Genomic DNA, 18616 nt, shown 5'->3' with positions numbered 1-18616 from the left:
CTGGCATCCTGTAAATAGACGTACTGGGCATACTACCCCCGCTGACTTCCGATGCGGATGAGGTTTTCAGACCACATGTTGGTTGCCTCCGTTTTTACCTTCCTGAGGAAGACTCGCAGGCCAAGGTCCCACTACCCTTTGAGCCACAAGTCGAGTCGAAACGTCAACGACCATACAACTGCAGATCAGGAGCCACATGTTACTCCATATCATAACATGCAAATAATTAAATCTGTGTAAAAAATTGTGAAATAGACCATGTAAACTATGGATGGGTCAGATTCGTAAGATTGAGACATTGAATCAATCTCGTACAAACCCCTTTTTTACTGTTTTCCTTTTCACAATCTCTAGGGATTATTCCCCTACTTCACGATCTCTCCACTGAGCACTATTCTTTTCCTGCACGTTCCGCTTTGGGAGCAACCAGCTACTTTTAATAATGATGTTTTGACTTCAATGACGATGTTTTGTCTGGATTTATGATTTAAGAATAAATGGACTATGTTTTTTCATAAACGATTGTGTGGCTACACATTCTTTCTATTTTCCCTTATGGAAATACTGGTTCCTGAGCAGCACAGATTTAATTCAAGCTCAAAGAAATAAGTGAAAAATTAATTGTTACAAAAATAATTGGTTTGAGGACCATTGTAATCCTATATCGCTTTATACCCAGGTCTGCAGACTGCATTGGGTTAACCCCATACCTATAATGTCCACGAAAATATCAGCATATTCAGCAAAGCTTGAAGCATAAATGGGTACCTGTAGCAGTGCTGAGGTTTTCTGGTAGGAAGCAGTCCCAGCTGCACCCTCGCGCTGTGCTCCGGGAGTAGATCCTGGGATTTCTCTTCTCGCTGGCTGTAGGATTCCACGCACTTCTCCGGAGGGATGGTGGTGCTGAAGGAGGGCGTGCTCTGTTCCAAAGAGTGGGGACAGGACAAAAGGTACACATAAATTGTACATCCGTAGAAACACCCATGCCATTGGTCATTGGTCTAGTGAATAAGGTATGGACTGCAGAGCCTTAACATCTCAATTATAGTTCTTACTTAATTGCATCTTTCCCACTTTACCAGAGACCCAGGGTCTCATCAACAGAAAAAGTGTCAGCGAATACGAACAAGCTAATTTAATCTTCATGTCATTAGATAGTTTGTGAGATTTCACATCAGCGCAGTGGTGGAGGACGTGACCTCTCTGTTAAAGACCGAGACCATTTTCAAGCACACGCCCTGCACCAGCACTATCAAGGCCCTCCGCGCTGCTCATTCCTACCTGACTCCTTGGCGGAAGGGTGGGAGACAGTATTTGGAGACACAATGGACTTTTCGCTCTCTGTAGGTTCATAGACTCTACCCTGCAAACCTCCTTGGTGCCCACGCTGCACACTCCTTTCCCAGAGGTACCAGTGAGCGAAGGAGACATATACATATTGTTCACAAAGGAATATTGCCACCACACCATTGCTAGAGCCCAGCTAAGCTGCCAGGTGTTTGCAGGTGAAGAACATTAGGACCTTCAGAAGGAGCTGAGGTGGGTCATTGATCGAAATCTTCACGCCAGTGGGACAGTGAAAGGAAGGTAGTATTACCAGCTGAGCTCTATGGTCATGTTGTTTCCCCAAATTGTTCTTGTTTACAGCTGGAAAATATTCCTGATAGTAAGGAGACATTTACCTCAGTGGTGGGGACATTGCCAGATTTTTTTTTGTGACCACTTCTGTTGGCCTTTGGGTGACCGGTTCTCCAGCATGTGTTGGCTCCTGTTGCTGGGTTTGGGGGTGCTCTGAAACATTCACCTTATGATGCAACACAGGAGAGGCTCTGTGAGGTGCTCGGAACCAGTCAATGGGCTGAAAGAAGAAAGACGATAACAATGAGCGTGCTTCTGGCCAACAGTGGCCCACTGTAGATGAAGGCAAGCAAACGCATATTCACAACTAACCTTCTTTGCAAATACCTCTGATGTCCTTGAAGGGATCTGTGTGGGCATATCAAACTGTCTGCTCTGTATGCAAATATTATTCCAAATGGAAGCTAATCAAAGATTAGGAAGTAATAACTTATTTCACAGAAAATCTCCCGCTATAGTGCTGGCCTTTATGGCAACCCAATGTGAGTATGTGAAAGATTGTTCAAGTCAATGTCAAAAATACACACATATATATATATATATATATATATATATATATATATATATATATATATATATATATATATATATATGTGTATATATATATATATCATAACAGATTACACCGGGAAGTGAAGAGTAATGTAGCCTGTTACACAATATATATGTAAGAGAAACAAAGGGAAACTAGTAATGTAACTACTGTAGGCGAACGCCTTCAATACCCCACTTTCAAAAATAAGTTGGTCAATGCTAAGCCATTTCTGGTTTGCCATTTGTGCACATACTAAAGTTATGACATAAAGAATATAAAGGTAAATGTAAAAATAGTAAGCATTTATGTATTTGGGGCCTAATGTACAAAATACTTTTGCAGCCGCAAACCCTACAATTAACAAAAAGATTGCTTTCAATGTACTTAAGCCCTTTTCTGAGTTGGAAAAGACTTTGCGACACACAAGGATTCTGTGACTCATTATGTATCGTCGATTAGGAGAGAGTTAGAAGGGTCCCCCTCCTAGTTGCAAATCACAATGATGTGTATAAATGCTTTGTGGCTACAATTGCAGTCACATTTCACTGACTCATACTGCCAACTGAGATGATGTAGTATCTGTTTCATGAAGGGGGCGCTGTCTCCTAGTTCCAGTGGGACCAGTTGCACATTCTGTTCACTGTTCCTGGTTGCTGTAGGTGCCAGCGCCAAGAGACTCCCTGGAGTGAAATCTGCAGTGAATGTAAGTATCCATAAATAAATAATTCAAACCTTTCCTTTGGTACTCATTTTAAGGAAGTAAAAAGAAGAATATTAACAGTCAATTGTCAAATTAGTACCACTATCATTGGTGCCTGCCTCCGACCATGCACCGCGCCCGCAAAGCCAAGCTCCAGCAACAACCTCAAGTGCATCCTGCTCAATACCCGCTCCGTCCACAGACACGCCGTCGAACTCTGGAACCTGCTCGACACAACATCTCCAGACGTCGCCTTCCTCACTGAAACATGGATGAACGCCTCCTCAGCCCCCGACATCGCCATCGCCATCCCGGATGGATACAAGATCATCAGGAAGGACTGAATCAACCAGACCAGAGGAGGCATCGCCATCGTCCACAAGAACACCATCCGCATCACGACCGACGCCGACAACACCTACACCGCCGCCGAACACCTCCACTTCCAGATTCACACCGACCCAAAGACGACCCTCAGAGGCACCCTCATCTACAGACCCCCGGGACCACGCGCACAATTCAGCGAAGACATCACGGACTTCATCAGCCCATACGCCCTCCCCTCCGCCGAATACATCCTCCTAGGGGACCTCAACTTCCACCTGGAGAACAACAACGACAACAACACCGTCACCCTGCTGGACAACCTCGCCAACCTCGGACTCAAGCAACTGGTCAACACCCCCACCCACTACGCCGGCCACACGCTTGACCCCGTCTTCTCTTCCAGCAAGTACATCACCTTCAGCCACGCCACCGGACTCCACTGGACCGATCACAGCTGCGTCCACTTCAGCTTCAGAAAAACCACTACCCACCACCACCCGCAACAGGTTCCTCACAGAAGTTGGAGCAAGATCACCGCCGACCAGCTCACCGCCTCCCTTAGCCAGAACCCACCCACCAGCACACCGGACCCCAACGAAGCAGCCCGCAACCTCACGCAGTGGCTGACCGCATGCGCCGACGACCTCGCACCACTGAAGAACCCTCCCAGCAAACCCAGAAGCAAGAAGGCCCCCTGGTTCACCGATGAACTCAAGGACTCCAAGACAACCTGACTCACCCTCGAGAAAGCCTTTCTCCTCGACCGGACCACTGACAACATGACCGCCCTCAAACACGCGACCCGCAAGCACCACCAGCTCATCCGCACCACCAAGAAGAAATCTCTGAAGGATCGACTGGACAACAACGCCCACGACAGCAAGGAACTCTTCAGCATCGTCAAGGAGTTCTCCTACCCCAGCACCGGCAACAACGACATCACCCCTTCACAAGATCTCTGCGACTCCCTCACCTCGTTCTTCCACCGCAAGATTACTGACATCCACAACAGCTTCGGCACACCATCCTCGCACCCAACCGTCGAACCAACGCACCCCACCGCCACCCTCCGCACCTGGACCGCAGTGACCACCGAAGACACGGCCCGCACGATGAACACCATCCACTCCGGATCTCCGACTGACCCCTGCCCCCATCACGTCTTCAACAAGGCCGACTCCACCATCGCACCCCAACTCCGAGACGTCATCAACACCTCCTTCAACACCGCCACCTTCCCGGAGAGCTGGAAGCATGCCGAGCTCAGCGCCCTACTGAAAAAACCAACAGCGGACCCCACCGACCTCAAGAACTTCCGCCCCATCTCGCTCCTTCCTTTTCCTGCCAAAGTCATCGAGAAGATCGCCAACAGACAGCTTGCCGCCTTCCTCGAGACGAACGGATCCCTCGACCCCTCGCAGTCCGGTTTCAGAGCCAACCACAGCACCGAGACCACCCTCATCGCAGCCACCGACGACATCCGAGCCCTGCTCGACAACGGGGAAACAGCGGCACTCATCCTCCTGGACCTCTCTGCCGCTTTCGACACTGTCTGCCACCGCACCCTAGTCCAACGCCTCAGCAACACCGGCATCCAAGAGAAGGCGCTGAAGTGGATCATCTCGTTCCTCGCTGGAAGAACACAGAGAGTCCGCCTCCCCCCGTTTCGTTCCGAGGCCACCGAAGTCATCTGCGGCGTCCCGCAAGGATCATCACTCAGCCCCACCCTCTTCAACGTCTACATGAGACCTCTCGCAGCCATCGCACGCCAACACAACCTCAACATCATCTCCTACGCCGACGACACCCAGCTGATCCTCTCCCTCACCAGAGACCCCGACACCGCCAGAACCAGCCTCCACGAAGGGATGAAAGACGTCGCCGAATGGATGAAGAACAGCCGCTTGAAACTGAACTCAGACAAGACGGAAGTCCTCATCCTTGGGCCATCACCCACCGCCTGGGACAACTCCTGGTGGCCCCCAGCCCTGGGCACCGCCCCCAAGCCAACAGACCACGCACGCATCCTAGGCTTCATCCTGGACTCCTCCCTCTCGATGACCAGACAAGTCAACGCCGTCTCCTCTTCATGCTTTCACACCCTCCGCAAGATCTTCCGATGGATCCCGACCGAAACCAGGAAGCCGGTCACCCAGGCCCTCGTCACTAGCCGGATGGACTACGGAAACACCCGCTACACCGGAACCACAGCCAAGCTACAGAAAAGACTATAACACATCCAGAACGCCTCCGCCCGACTCATCCTGGTCATCCCGCGACGCAGCCACATCTCCGGCCACCTGAGGAACCTGCACTGGCTCCCCGTCAACAAGAGGATCACGTTCAGGCTCCTCACCCACGCACACAAGTCTCTCCACAACCTGGGCCCCAAGTACCTCAATGACCGCCTGACCTTCCACACGCCCACCTGCCAACTACGATCCGCTAGCCTCGCCCTCGCCGCCGCACCACGCATCCGAAGAGCCACCGCCGGAGGCAGATCCTTCTCCTACCTGGCGGCCAAGACATGGAACTCCCTCCCCATCCACCTTCGGCTGACCCAGGACCACCTCGACTTCAGGAGACAACTCAAGACCTGGCTGTTCGAGCAGTAGCGGACCCCCCCCCCCCAAGCGCCTTGAGACCCTCCCGGGTGAGTAGCGCGCTATACAAGTGTTATGATTGATTGATTGATTGATTGATTGAGTGCCTTTAATTAAGGTTTTCGTTGAAAAAGTGAATGCATAGTCGTGTACTGCTGCCCGTTAACCTCTCTGTTTAGACCTTTTGAAGACACCCTACAGAAGAGCACATGTAGGAAGGGACACCATTCGCTTTGTGCGGGTATAGTGATGGAAGCCATTCGACCGGAGTTTGCGTGGCCCTCCATTAGAATGGATGCAGAGATACTCATCCTGGTGTTTTTCTTAGAATAACCCGGTAAATGCGTTCATCATTTGGTATGAGTGAGCAGCTGGTTGGGCTAGCACTGTTATCCAAAGAATGAACACGCAAGGTGGATATGCTAGAGTTTTTTCAACTACTTATTTGTTTGAGGAAGATACATTGTACTGATGGGGTAGAAATGCGTTGGTATGTGTAAGATCACTCCACCAAAATGGAAGGAAAGGGTTGAGCAGCTAATTCTATTTTTTGAAGCAACAAAAGTAGAAAATGACCAAAAGAGAGCAATGCTACTGCATTTAGGAGGCAGAGACATCTGCATTATTGCTAAATCACTAAATGAACCAGCCCCCAAAGCACATCTCACATTGATTGCTGCACTTTCAGCGCATTTTGAGCCCATGGCAAACCAGGACTAAGAACGTTATATCTTTCGGCAAGCGTGCCAACAAACAGACTAATCCATTGACGTGCTCCATGCCCGCCTGAAAGACCTAGCAAGTACGTGTGGATTTCATGATTTCATGGTGGAGAGGTGTGGCTCACTGGTTAGAGGCAGCAGACCTGTAAGCAGAGAATGGCCCGGGACCAGGGTTCAATTCCCGACGCGGCAGGGTCTTGGACCAGGGTCAACGGACTCGATAATTCTCGCCTCAGTGCCTACTCTAACCAGGGAACACACTCGGTAACTCTGGGCATTAAGCTTGCCTCATCTCTACAACGGCCCCCCACAGACGCCGGGGATGCCTGGTTTCACCCTGGAGATACCCAGAAAGGGACCATCTCACAGGGAAAACCAGGACGGGTTCCCCAGCGGTCTACAGCGCCAGGACACTCGGGTAGAGTAACAGTGCGCTTTACAAGTATCCCACATTTACATTTACATGATTAAGGTGACGAAATAAGGGGGCAGATAATACAAGCTTGTGCCTCTGCCAAATTCCGATAAAGGATACTGGAGGAGTCTGGAAAGCCACTGGCTGACATAGTAACATTAGGTCGGACAAAAGAGTCATCACGGATCCGAGCAGCCCACATGGAAGCAGCGCTCCAACCACCTGTGAAGGTAGAACCGGTCAACGCGGTGTTTCCCCGCCAGGTGACCAGACCACCCAGGAAGACCAACGCAAGCCCCAGGAAACGTAGATATTGTGGCAGAGACCCCCATGGATCGGCTGACTGTCCGGCAAGTGGGAAATGGTGCACGGGATGAGGCAAGATGAATCACTTTGAACGTGTGTGCCGATCTCGCAAAGCTCGATGCCCCAGAACATCTGTGAACTTAATTCCCAAAGCGGAAACAGAGACATGGATGATGATGATGATGAAGTGGGGGAACACACAGTCCATTCAGCATACCAGATAGGTGCTGCTGCTCAGGCTTCACGCAGACTTCCGCAATGTCAAGTACAAGTCAGAGAGCACAACATCACGGCTGTCGTCGACACTGGTGCCACTATCAATATCATGTCTTCAGAAGTATAAGAGACCTTAGAGCAAGGCCCCTCGCTGAACTCTTTGTCCATCAAAGTCTTTGCGTATGGTCAGGATCAGCCACTAGCCATGAGGGGAAAGTTCAAAACGACAATCTCATATGGTGCCAAGTCCATCAAGTCACAAATCTACATTGCTGAGGAAGGGCATGGCATGCTGCTGGGGTGCCGAGCAGCGGAGGACCTGGAGATCATCACTTTCTTCTTCGGAATACACCATGAAACAGTCCAGTACATTCTCGCCGAATTCCCTACTGACGTTGAGGGGATCGGGCGGCTCAACGGGAAAGAAGTACACTTACACATTGACCCCACGGTCAAACCTGTGCCCCTACGCCATAGGCGCATCGCCTTCCACGTACGGCCATTGGTTGAAAAAAAACTTGGCTAAACTAGAAGCCGACGGGATAATTGATAAGGTAACGGGACCCACACCGTGGGTGTCCCCTATCGTTGTCACTCACAAGCGAAGCAGCCAGGAGGGGTGTGAATCTGCATCGACATGAGGCTGCCTTAGCAGCCATGAAGAGAGACCGACCCCTCACTCACACGAACGATGACCTTATCGGGGAGCTGGACAGAGCATGTTGGTTCTCAAAGCTTGATGTTCGGTCCGGCTACCATCAGCTGGTGTTAGATGAGGAGTCCCGGTATATAACCACATTCTTGACCTATGTAGGTCTGAGGCGATACATCTGTCATCTTCGGGGTGTCAAGCCCAGCTGAGGTGTTTCAGAACGTGATACAAGAATTGCTAATGGACCTGCCCAGAGTGATAAACGTCAGTGACGATATTCTTATTCCCCGGAAGCTTGTCTCCTTCCCAGTATAAGAATTGGCTTGGTAGTTTGGTTTGCCCTGTTCCCATCATGCACTGGGACAGGAACAGACTAATTTGCATATAGCCAGATTTTGAGCTGGGATGGTGCAATGAGCTAAAAAACAGGTGATGGATTAAAACCATGATCTCTTGACTTGGTAAGAGTATTCTGCATCATTCAGAAACTCTGTCCATCACCACCCCCTTTTTCCAAAATCGATATTCTTATCCATGCCAGGACCATCCCAGAGCACAATGCCAGGTTGACCCTGGTTTTACAACAAATCCAGGAATCCGGACTCACCCTACACTGCAAGAAATGCGAGTTTCTGAAACAACAACTACAATTCTTCAGATATGTCTTCTCTGCATCAGGGGTTACTCCAGACCCCGACAAGGTTCAATACATTAAAATGGCCCCAGCTCCCACAACTGCCACCGAGGTGAGGAGTTTTCTCTGCATGATCAATTACTGTGGCCGGTTTATACAAGACCTAACCACCCTCAAGCAGCCTCTCGGGGAGCTCACCAAGGTATCAGTCCCCTGGCCTTAGGGTCCAGACCAAGAAACCGCATTCCATGCAACCAAAGATGCTCTATCTGCCACTACCACCTTAGCATATTTGGACCCGCACAAGCTAACCATGATCACAGTTAATGCTGGACCACAAGGGCTCGGAGCTGTTCTATCACAGAAAGGCCAGGCGGAAGAAAACTGGAGCCCTGTGGCTTTTGCCACTCGGTCCCTAACAGACACCAAACAGACATTCTCGCAAATTGAAAAAGAGGCAATAGTCATCCATTGGGGATGTCGCCATTTTTATTTGTATGTGTATGGAGACCCGTGTGTCGTAGCAACGGATCACAAACCTCTTATCCCTTTTTTTTTACCTGCACTGCTTTCAAACCAACTCCTCGCTTCGAAAACTGGATGCTTCAGTTGCAGGAATATAACTGTTGTGTGGAATACCACCCTTGAGCATTGAACCCCGCGGACTATCTATCACGTCACCTTCGAGCGGCCACCCCAGAGGAGGAAACTGATGCCGACGAAATTAAGGCATATGTCCGGTGCATCACAGTCAGGTCATGTCCCATCCCCCTGTCGATGGAGGTACTGGGAAAGGAAACCGGTTGTGATGAGTGTCTTCGATGGGCAAAGCAAATCATAAGGCACGATCGGTGGCATGCTATTAAGCTGGAGTGGAAAGCACTCACTGAAGAAGCCGGACATTCGATGGAAAGTCTATACCACATGCGACAGGAGCTAAATGAAGATTCCACGGGGTGCCTTCTCAGGGGCCATCGGTTGGTCATCCCTACAGCTCTGACCGGCCGAGTAATCCAATTAGCGCATGCTGGACACCAGGGGATGGTGAAGACCAAGAGCCACCTGAGAACAAAGGTGTGGTTCCCCTTGATGGACGAAAAGGTGGAAGAGGCAGTGAGGTCTTGCCAGTGGTGTCAAACTACCGGAGAAGTCAGCCAGCCGGCTCCGATAATCACCGAGCCTCGACCCCGTCATCCATGGTATTGTGTAAGCCAGGACTTTGGAATTCTCCCGGACGGGAGACACATGTTTGTTTTGATCGACAACCACTCAAAATACCCAGAGGTGGAAATAATATTGTCATTGAGTGCCCATGAAATCATTCCTAAGCTCGAGAAAGTAATGGCCACTCACGCACTGATCCAAGAACTGAAGACGGACAACGGACCTCCGTTCCAAGGACAGGAGACAGCGAACTATCTAGCCTCACTTAACATTACCCACAAGAAGGTCACTCCAAGGTGGCCCCAAGCAAAGGGTGAGGCAGAGAGGTTCATGAGGACTCTGAACAAAGTCATTTGCATTGCCCATGAGCGCCAACAATCTCTGGAGTTTGCTGTTTTTTCATTTCTCCGAGTATACCGACAAACACCACACTCCACAACAGGGAGAGCTCCAGGACATATGTATATGGGTCTGGCGGTAGCTGACTCCATCCCGCACCACCCTCAATGGTGACCAGAGCCTCTGGAAGAGTCCGTAATTCAAGATCGACTACAATCTCGAAATGACCAGGTCAGTCGACGGATGGGAGCATGTACGTCTGATCTCAAGGTTGGAGATCTGGTACTTCTACGGGACCACACCCCAGGGGGCAAATTCAGACTCCCCGATGAAAAGGAACCCTGGGCTATCACTCACCGGAGAGGCACCCGGATCATGGTGCAGCAAGGACCAGAGACTGTCACATAGAATGTGTCCTTCTTCAAGGCTTCCCACACTCCCTCGAGAGTGTCCTTGGATTGGATTCTGCAGTGCCTGGGCCTGCCAGTGACGACATCCCAGATGTGGAGGAGTAGGGAGGCTCATAACCTGATTCGCAGATGGCTGTTGTTCCTATTCAGGGGGTGGCTGTAAGCAACCCTGATCCCTCTACGATGGTACCGGTGTTGCCTCCAGTTGGCCCCCTGGGATGTCGGGGGTTTACCCGGTACAGTCTGAGGAACAATAATGAGCCCTCCAGCCGGCTGAAAGACCACTTCATGTAAGACTGTTCTTTATTATTTTTATACAAGGTGTGACACTGTTGAATTGACCTCAGATCTGTTTGGGGAGGAATGTGGTGTTGTCCCTGTGACGCAACAGGTGCAACACGGGACCATCCACTTGGGCAGGAGGATCTGTTAGAAGACCCCGTTGTTCTCTTATTTTGTTGTGGTCCCAATGACCACATGAGGCAGTCAATAAAGGGGGGACCCAGGGAGAGCCGTGCGCGAGCCGGTCTCTCCCTGAGCAGGTTCGCGCAGACTAGGTGGCCAAAGGTGGTGAATGATTAGTGAGGGACAGAGGCTACATATAGGGCTAGAGCAGGGATTCGGAAGGGCGTTTACCGGCGGGAGGCGGGCGGCGGCGGCGTTTGTTTTGCGGTGTCTGGCTGCTGCGCCCTGCAGGCAGCCTAGGGCATTGATGATGCAGGCGAGTGAAGTGCGGGCCCCCCCCCTGAGTTTACAGGTGGCCCAGCGGAGTTTTTCGTAGTCTCCTTTTGATTCTATGGCCTCCTATTGTTCGCCAGGAAGTTCTTTAGGCATTGTAGTATTTGTCATATTTATTCTTACCTTTGCTTGTACAGTCTGTTCATGCTATTTTGTTTGTTTGGTTCCTGCAACATTTCTCTTGTGTGTCGTGATTGTCATTTTGTACAGTGCTCTGGCGCCTTCTGGTGGGGTCCGTGTGTTATGGAGCTGCATTGGATAAATAAATGGATAAGAATCCTGTGGGAGCTGTGTGTGGTCTGGGGAGGCTGGTGGTCGGCGGGGGAGGCCTTGGGGGCGGGCCGTGAGATCGTTGGGCGGGTCCCTGGGCAGTTCCTCCCTAGGCGTTGCTCCTGGTGGGAGGGGGAGGAGGGGGAGGCGTGCCGGAGTGCTTTTTCATTTGTTTGTTTATGCGTTTTTGTGTGGCGCGGGCTTCGCACAGGGGTGTTGGTGCGCCTCTCAGTGTGAACATGGTTGTTACATGAGGAGTACTTTACAAGTGAGAGGTCTACCCAGGCAGACGTTAGTTACATGAGGTACGGATTATTGTGAGCAAACGAAATACATGAGGCCCTAGCAAAGAGCTCGGCCATTGTCCGCCCCGCCCCCCCCCCACACCCCATTCCCTAACAGTGCACAGGAGGAAACAGTGGCAAGGGTGCAGGTTACATAAGTAATCCAGTACGCTTAGAGGTATAATTCTGCAAAATATGCTAGACACCTAGGCACAAGAACAAACGTTACATTGGCAATGGTGACATTTGTGCAAGTATCAAAGGCAAACAAAATGTGAGAGGTAGCACGCAGTGTGTTACAAGAGTAGAGTGGTGTGTGCATGTTTCAAAAGAGTACCAAACATTGGTACAAGGATAATACTGCAATATATGGCAAACACTCCAACCACAAGAACACACTGGTAGGCACTTCCATAGTCTCAGTGCATGGAATTTTCAGTAATGGCAAGTCTTCCTTCAGATGATAGAGAGAGGTGGTAAATTACTTTTGGAGGTGTTTTTTGGAGGAGGTGACCTTTGAGGTCCATTTTGTAGGCCTGGGAGGAGGTGGTGGTCCGGAGTGCCCCGTCTCCCTGTTGTGTAGTGGGGCTGGGCAGGACATGGCTCAACTCATGCAAATTAATGGCCAGTCTTATGTATTGTCCCTCCCCCTTATCAGTTGCTGGGTGTGGTCACTGGGCAGGCTGTTCTCCAGGTCGGCGTGGTGGTGGGACATGGGGGTGGTTCGCCGCCTGTGTGCGCCTCTATCTTTGGGCGACGGGGTGGCGGGGATCGAGCCCATGTTTTCTGCAGTGCCTCTCGCAGCTGGCACATTGCCCCCCCCGACACATTTCCAGGTGCCTTTCCCGCCCTCCCCGAGTTACACTCCGGTACCCCCGTGTGTGGTGGGTGGGGGGCTTGTATGGGGACACGGCTGTTACCCCCTCCCCCAGGCGTGGTCCTTTGGTCCTCCCACGGCGTGTTCGGTGGTTGCTGGTCAGAAGGCAGGCCATGCGTGAGTGAATGGACAATGGGTTTGGCTTGGGTCAGGTGCGGATTCGGCGGTGGTTCCAATGGCACAGTGGCGATTTTGGGTCTTCTGGTAAGGTGCAGTCTGGCTTGCGCGGCTACAGGGCCAAGGACATAAATACAGCGAGCCGGTCCTCGGCTGGCAAGAGGAAGTTGCGGGCTGACCACGCGGCGGTTCAGTCTGGTGGGGGTGCACAGGAGGGGGTACTGGAGCGGATTTATCTTCTGCTACATGTGGCGGAGTGCGCAGCAATGATATTCAATTGCATTTTTACGATGGTGGAGTTGGCGATGACGAAATGCCGTGTGGCAGTGGGGTATATATGGAACTTGGCTTTGACATACCTGTGGATGGGGATGTTGGAAATGTTACATGGTAACATCAGAAAGGTGTTGTGGGGCAATCTAGTTTTCTTAGTTTTTGCAGGAGTCACGTGCGGACCATAGCAAAATGGCGAGTCGCCTCGGCTATCGAGTCCCGGCAGGGGACCCTACTATGTTTCCTCAAGGAGCGTCGCAGTTGCCAAGATAAGACAGGATGGTGGTCTGTTTGGCAAAAGGGGGAGGGTGTTCCTGCTAAGCGGACCAGGTCTATTGGAGTTGGGGATGAGTTGATTGTGGAGCAAGTTGCTGCAAGAACGCTGCCGGTGCGGCAGGCTACTAAAACAAAAAAAAACTGTTGAGGAAGTTCCTTCAGGGGAGGTTTCCACATCACATTTGGCGGAACTGGGGTCTGGAGCGGATTTCTCTTCTGCTACGCGAGGCACAGTGAGCAATGATGGTATTCAATGGCAACTTATGAGGGGGGAGTTGGTGATGGGGGAAATGCCCGGTGGCAGTGGTTATTAAGTTCTTCATTTGGATATTGATGATGATGATTTGGAAGAGGGTGAAGTACGTGATGGGATGTTGGTACTATTAATCCACAAAATCAGTTAGGTGGTTTCGGGCAATCCAGTTTTTCTTAGTGTTTTGTAGGAGTCCAAGTGCGGACCGAGCAAAAGCACGAGTATCCTCGGCGAGCAAGTTGCGACAAGGGACCCCGCTGTGTTTCAACAGAGATTGTCACAGTTGACAGAAGGTAAGGCAGGTTGGTGGTCTGTTTGGCAACAGGGGGAGAGTCTCCCCGCTATGCGTACTCGATCTATTGGTATTGGGGATGAGGTGATTGGGGAGCAAGTTGCTGCTAAAACGCTGCCTGTGCGGCAGGCTACTGAGAGTGATAAATCTGGAGGGAACGCTGCCGCAGTTACGAATGAAGCGATACAAAAGGGGATGATGGACGGAGCGTTTGAGCAAATCAAACACTCGCCCCCAGTCAACTGATCTGGGTTTAATCCATCACCATTCTTTAGCCCACTCAGCCACCCCATTTCAGACATGGCTATATGCAAATCAGTCTGACCCTGTGCCTCATGGGAACAGTCCCTTGCTCACTTTGCCACTGGATCCAAGCAAGCCGGGCTGAAGACGGCTGTAATGCCAGAAACCGGTCCTCGGAAGCTTGTTTCCGGTCCAGGGAAGGCATGGCTTGGCAGTTCGGGCTGGACTGTTCCCATGAGGCACAGGGGTCAGACTGATTTGCATATAGCCATGTCTGAGCTGGGGTGGCAGAGTGGGCTAAAGAACGGTGATGGATTAAACCCAGATCTTTTGACTGGGTGTGAGTGTTTGATTGGTTCAGATGCTCCGTCCATCACCACCCCCTTTTGTACCGCTTTTGGCCGCCATGAGTGTGGCAGGGTATGCTCAGACTTGAGTCCCTTGCTCACTTTGCCACTTGATTCAAGCAAGCCGGGCTGAAGACGGCTATAATGCCAGAAACCGGTCCTCGGAAGCTTGTTTCCGGTCCAGGGAAGGCATGGCTTGGCAGTTCGGGCTGGACTGTTCCCATGAGGCACAGGGTCAGACTGATTTGCACATAGCCATGTCTGAACTGGGGTGGCAGAGTGGGTTAAAGAACGGTGATGGATTAAACCCAGATCTTTTGACTGGGTGTGAGTGTTTGATTGGTTCAGATGCTCCGTCCATCACCACCCCATTTTGTACCGCAGTTACGAATGGGCAGGCAGGGGACGCTGCTAAATCCAAGGATCAGGTGGAAGAGGATAAGAACATATATAACAACAAATTGCCTAATACAGGAATTGGTATGCCATTGGGTTCTCACTTGTCAGGAAAGACTAAATCTAGGATTGGCTTCAAGGTGGGATTCAAGATTGGGTATCGGGGGCCCCGGCGGGGTAGGTTGTCGGATAACTTGAAGGCCGCGATGGAGAGTCCCCAGGCTGTACGGAGAATATTGGAAGCCGAACTTGCTGCGGGCGGGGTTGCTGGTCCTTTCATATGCTGTCCATTGTCTGCTTTGATTGTTTCCCCTCTGGGTGTGGTGCCTATAAAAGGCAGCTGGTGAGTTCCGTCTTCTACATCGCTTGTCATGGCCTGAGGGTTTCTTCACCAATGATTTTATTGCTCCAGAAGATTCTGGTGTGTCTTACGCTTCGGTGGATGATGCCTTGGTGCTGGTGAGATCTGCAGGACAGGGGCACAGTTGGCGAAGAGTGACATCCAATCGGTTTTCCGTCTTTTGCCTATTCACCCTTCTGATTTTGGCTTACTGGGAATGCAATTTTAAGGGAAGTTCTAGGTTGACAAGGTCTTGCCGATGGGGTGTTCAGTGTCCTGTGCATTATTCGAAACTTTCAGTACCTTTTTACAGTGGCGTTTCACTTTCATCAGTGGACATAGGCTAGTCTGTCACTATTTGGACGATTTACTTTCATCTGCCCAGTAACAAAGTTTCTAGAACTTTCTGCCTTTTTGTTGTTAGTTGTGGAGGAGCGTAAACTGGAACTCAGAAAAGTTCAGAAATTGTTGGGATACCTGAATTTCGCATGTAGAATGGTTCGAGCTGGTAGGACATTTTGTAGAAGGTTGGGTATGTCCTTGTCCGGGGCGTTTTTTCCACATCATCGTGTGCGCATTACAACAGCTGTCAGGCGGATCTGTACGTATGTTTGCCTCTTCTGCAAATTTTTAATGGCGTGTCCTTGTTTTTTGCGGATGAGGACACGCTTTGGCAGGTACAAATCACGGATGCGTCTGGTGCCAACGGATTTGGCAAATTCTGGGAGGGGCGCTGGTGTGCTTGCGTGCTTTCAGGTTGAGGTGTCTACAGCTGAATATTGTTTTTAAAGAGAGTCATATTCCGGGGGCCATTAATTGTATAGCAGACGCTTTATCTCGATTTCAGTGGAAGGAATTCCGCAGACTGGCTCCTGGGGCAGATCTCGAGCAGACACAGATCCCACAGTACGTATGGGCATGGGGGGGATTGAGGGTCGCCCAGTTGGTCGAGAATTCAGTGGCTACTTCTACTCGGCGGAGTTACTTGCAAGCATGGCAGGAATTTTTGAAATTTGGTGACGATTTCCTTTTTCCAAAGGGGGGGTTGTATGAGGAGCAGTTTTTGTTGAGTTTTGTTTTACACTTGGTGGACAGAGGTCTTTCGCACACCACTATCTCTGGTAAACTGGCCGGGATTTCTTTTTATGGGCAGCTCAGTTGGGGGAGGGATCCGGTGGGGGGTGTTTTGTGTTTTGTGTCATGTGGAGAATTTGAGCCACACTTCTCCAGTGGCAGACCCTGATGCAGAGGTCTGGCCCAGGACCAGGGTTCAATACCCGCCTCGGCGGGTCTTGGGCTCAATTTCCTTGGACCTGATAATTCTCGCCTCGGTGCCTATTCTAATCATGGGTCCCACTCTGCGACTCTGGGCAATAGCTTGCTTAATCTCCACAACGGCCCCCAAAAGCGCTGGGATGCCTGGTTTCACCCTGGGGGTGCCCAGGAGTGGACACTCACATGGAAAACCAGGAAGGGTTCCTAAGCGGTATACAGACAGCGCCGGGACACTACCTCGGGGAAGTAGCTGTGCGCTCTATAAATACCGGTACATTTACATTTACATTTTGGTTAAAAAGGTTTTGAAAGGTTTGGGTAGGCTACAGGTTGGTTCTAAGCGGCTGCGGCAGCCTGTCACTTTTGCTATACTTCAGCAAATGTTGTCCCAGTTGCCTTCTTGCCGTTATGATGATTTTGAGTGCGTTAAATTTCGGTTGTGTTTTGTATGGTTATTTTTTGGGGCATTCCGGGCTTCCGAACTCTTGGGTTTGCGTAACAGGCCAGGCATGTCCAGTACGGAGGTTTTTGTGGAGGGGGATAGATTGTGCCTTTGGCTACGTGTCTCTAAGACGGATCTGTTGTGTAGGGGTAAGTGGGTTTTCCTGGGGAGGAGTGGTTTGGTTTCTTGTTGCCCGGTTCAGGAATGGGAGGTTTTTCTGGATTCCTCTGTTTTTAGGCCAAGAGTTATTTTTTGCCATGCGGATGGCAGCCCAATTTATGTTGCCCAGTTATTGGCCGTTTTAAGGAAGGTACTTTTGAGGTTGGGGTTGAATCCTTTACACTTAGGCACTCATTCTTTTAGGATTGGGGCGGCGACTGAGGCTGCCAGGTTGGGGTGGGATTGGTCTCAGATATGCAGAATTGGGAGATGGAGGTCGAGATGCTGCGAGAAATGTGTTAGAAAGTAGTGCACCTTCTTTTGTTAATATGTGTTCTTTCTCCTAGGTCCTTTGCACAGGATGGTCACAGTTAAACGGAGGGTTTGGATTGTCGGACATTCCTTCGTGAAATGGGCCGCAGTTTCTGCAGAACGTCAAATTTGTGGGAGGTCTCTTGGTCTCAGCAGTTTGACTCATGAAGTGTCTTGGCATGGTAAAGGGGGAATGCGTTGGGGGGGGGGGTTTGTTTCCTTTTTGTCTACACTCTGTGAGGGAGGGGGGAGGTCGGCTGGACTTGCTAGTAATTCACCTGGGTGAAAATTATCTGGTTTCTCTATCTGGTCTCTCTATCTGGTCTGACTTTGATAAAAATAATGAAGATGGATCTGGAAGTCATCAAGGACGCCTGGGCGAGCACCATGGTGATCTGGACGGAATTTGTGCCACGTCTACTCTGGAATGGAGCTCGGAACCACACAGCTATAGACAGAGCGAGGTGGAAACTGAATCGATCTATGACCCTGTTTTGCAGGGACATGAGTATTTTCAGTTTGGCTCATCCTCATTTACAGGTTTCTGAGCGTCACTTGTTTCGTGAGGATGGGGTTCACCTTTCCCAGTTGGGTCAGTCCTTTTATTTATTAGAATTGAGCGTTGCCAAAGTTTTGGATGTTCAGTTGTGGTGTTCTCAGGGTCATGTTTAATTTGCTTTCTAGGTGGGGCAGGAAAACTCTAAAGGTTTTCCTGGATGGCGGGTTTTTAGTGGGTGGTGGGCAGCCTGGAGCGGGTTGGTCCATCCTCAAAGGGCAGGTAAAGGACAGGAGGGGGTAGTACAGGAGTTAGTTGCCTTTGGTTTGTGAGGTTTTACTTGGTGGGGGTTTACTTCCTATTAAGGTTGCTCAGTGAGCTGAAAGATTTGGGTTTAATAAATAAATAAATGAAATATGTTGAAAGATGTTTTGGTTTCACACCTGTCTTAATAAAGTGGCCTTTCTTACTTACTAAGAAGATGTGGACAGTGAATTCTTGCGCGAGGGGGGACCCAGGGAGAGCCGTGCGCGAGCCGGTCTCTCCCTGGGCAGGTTCGCGCAGA

General features: G+C 50.5%; 1 protein-coding gene across 4 annotated transcripts in view; it reads right to left on the bottom strand.

The window, feature by feature from the left end:
• The window catches only part of LMNTD2 (lamin tail domain containing 2), a 353472-nt gene that overhangs the window by 38220 nt on the left and 296636 nt on the right, over positions 1-18616 (bottom strand). For all 4 annotated transcript variants that reach the window (XM_078682838.1, XM_078682837.1, XM_078682835.1 and 1 more), the window contains exons 7-8: positions 1683-1858; positions 769-920 (exon numbers count right to left, since the gene is read on the bottom strand). In XM_078682838.1, the coding sequence (XP_078538964.1) occupies positions 769-920; positions 1683-1858 (328 nt within the window). The remainder of the gene's footprint in view (positions 1-768; positions 921-1682; positions 1859-18616) is intronic.

Source organism: Lissotriton helveticus, chromosome 3_1, assembly GCF_964261635.1.
Source record: "Lissotriton helveticus chromosome 3_1, aLisHel1.1, whole genome shotgun sequence".
NCBI classification, from domain to species: domain Eukaryota; kingdom Metazoa; phylum Chordata; class Amphibia; order Caudata; family Salamandridae; genus Lissotriton; species Lissotriton helveticus.
This window is presented reverse-complemented; position numbering and strand designations above follow the sequence as displayed.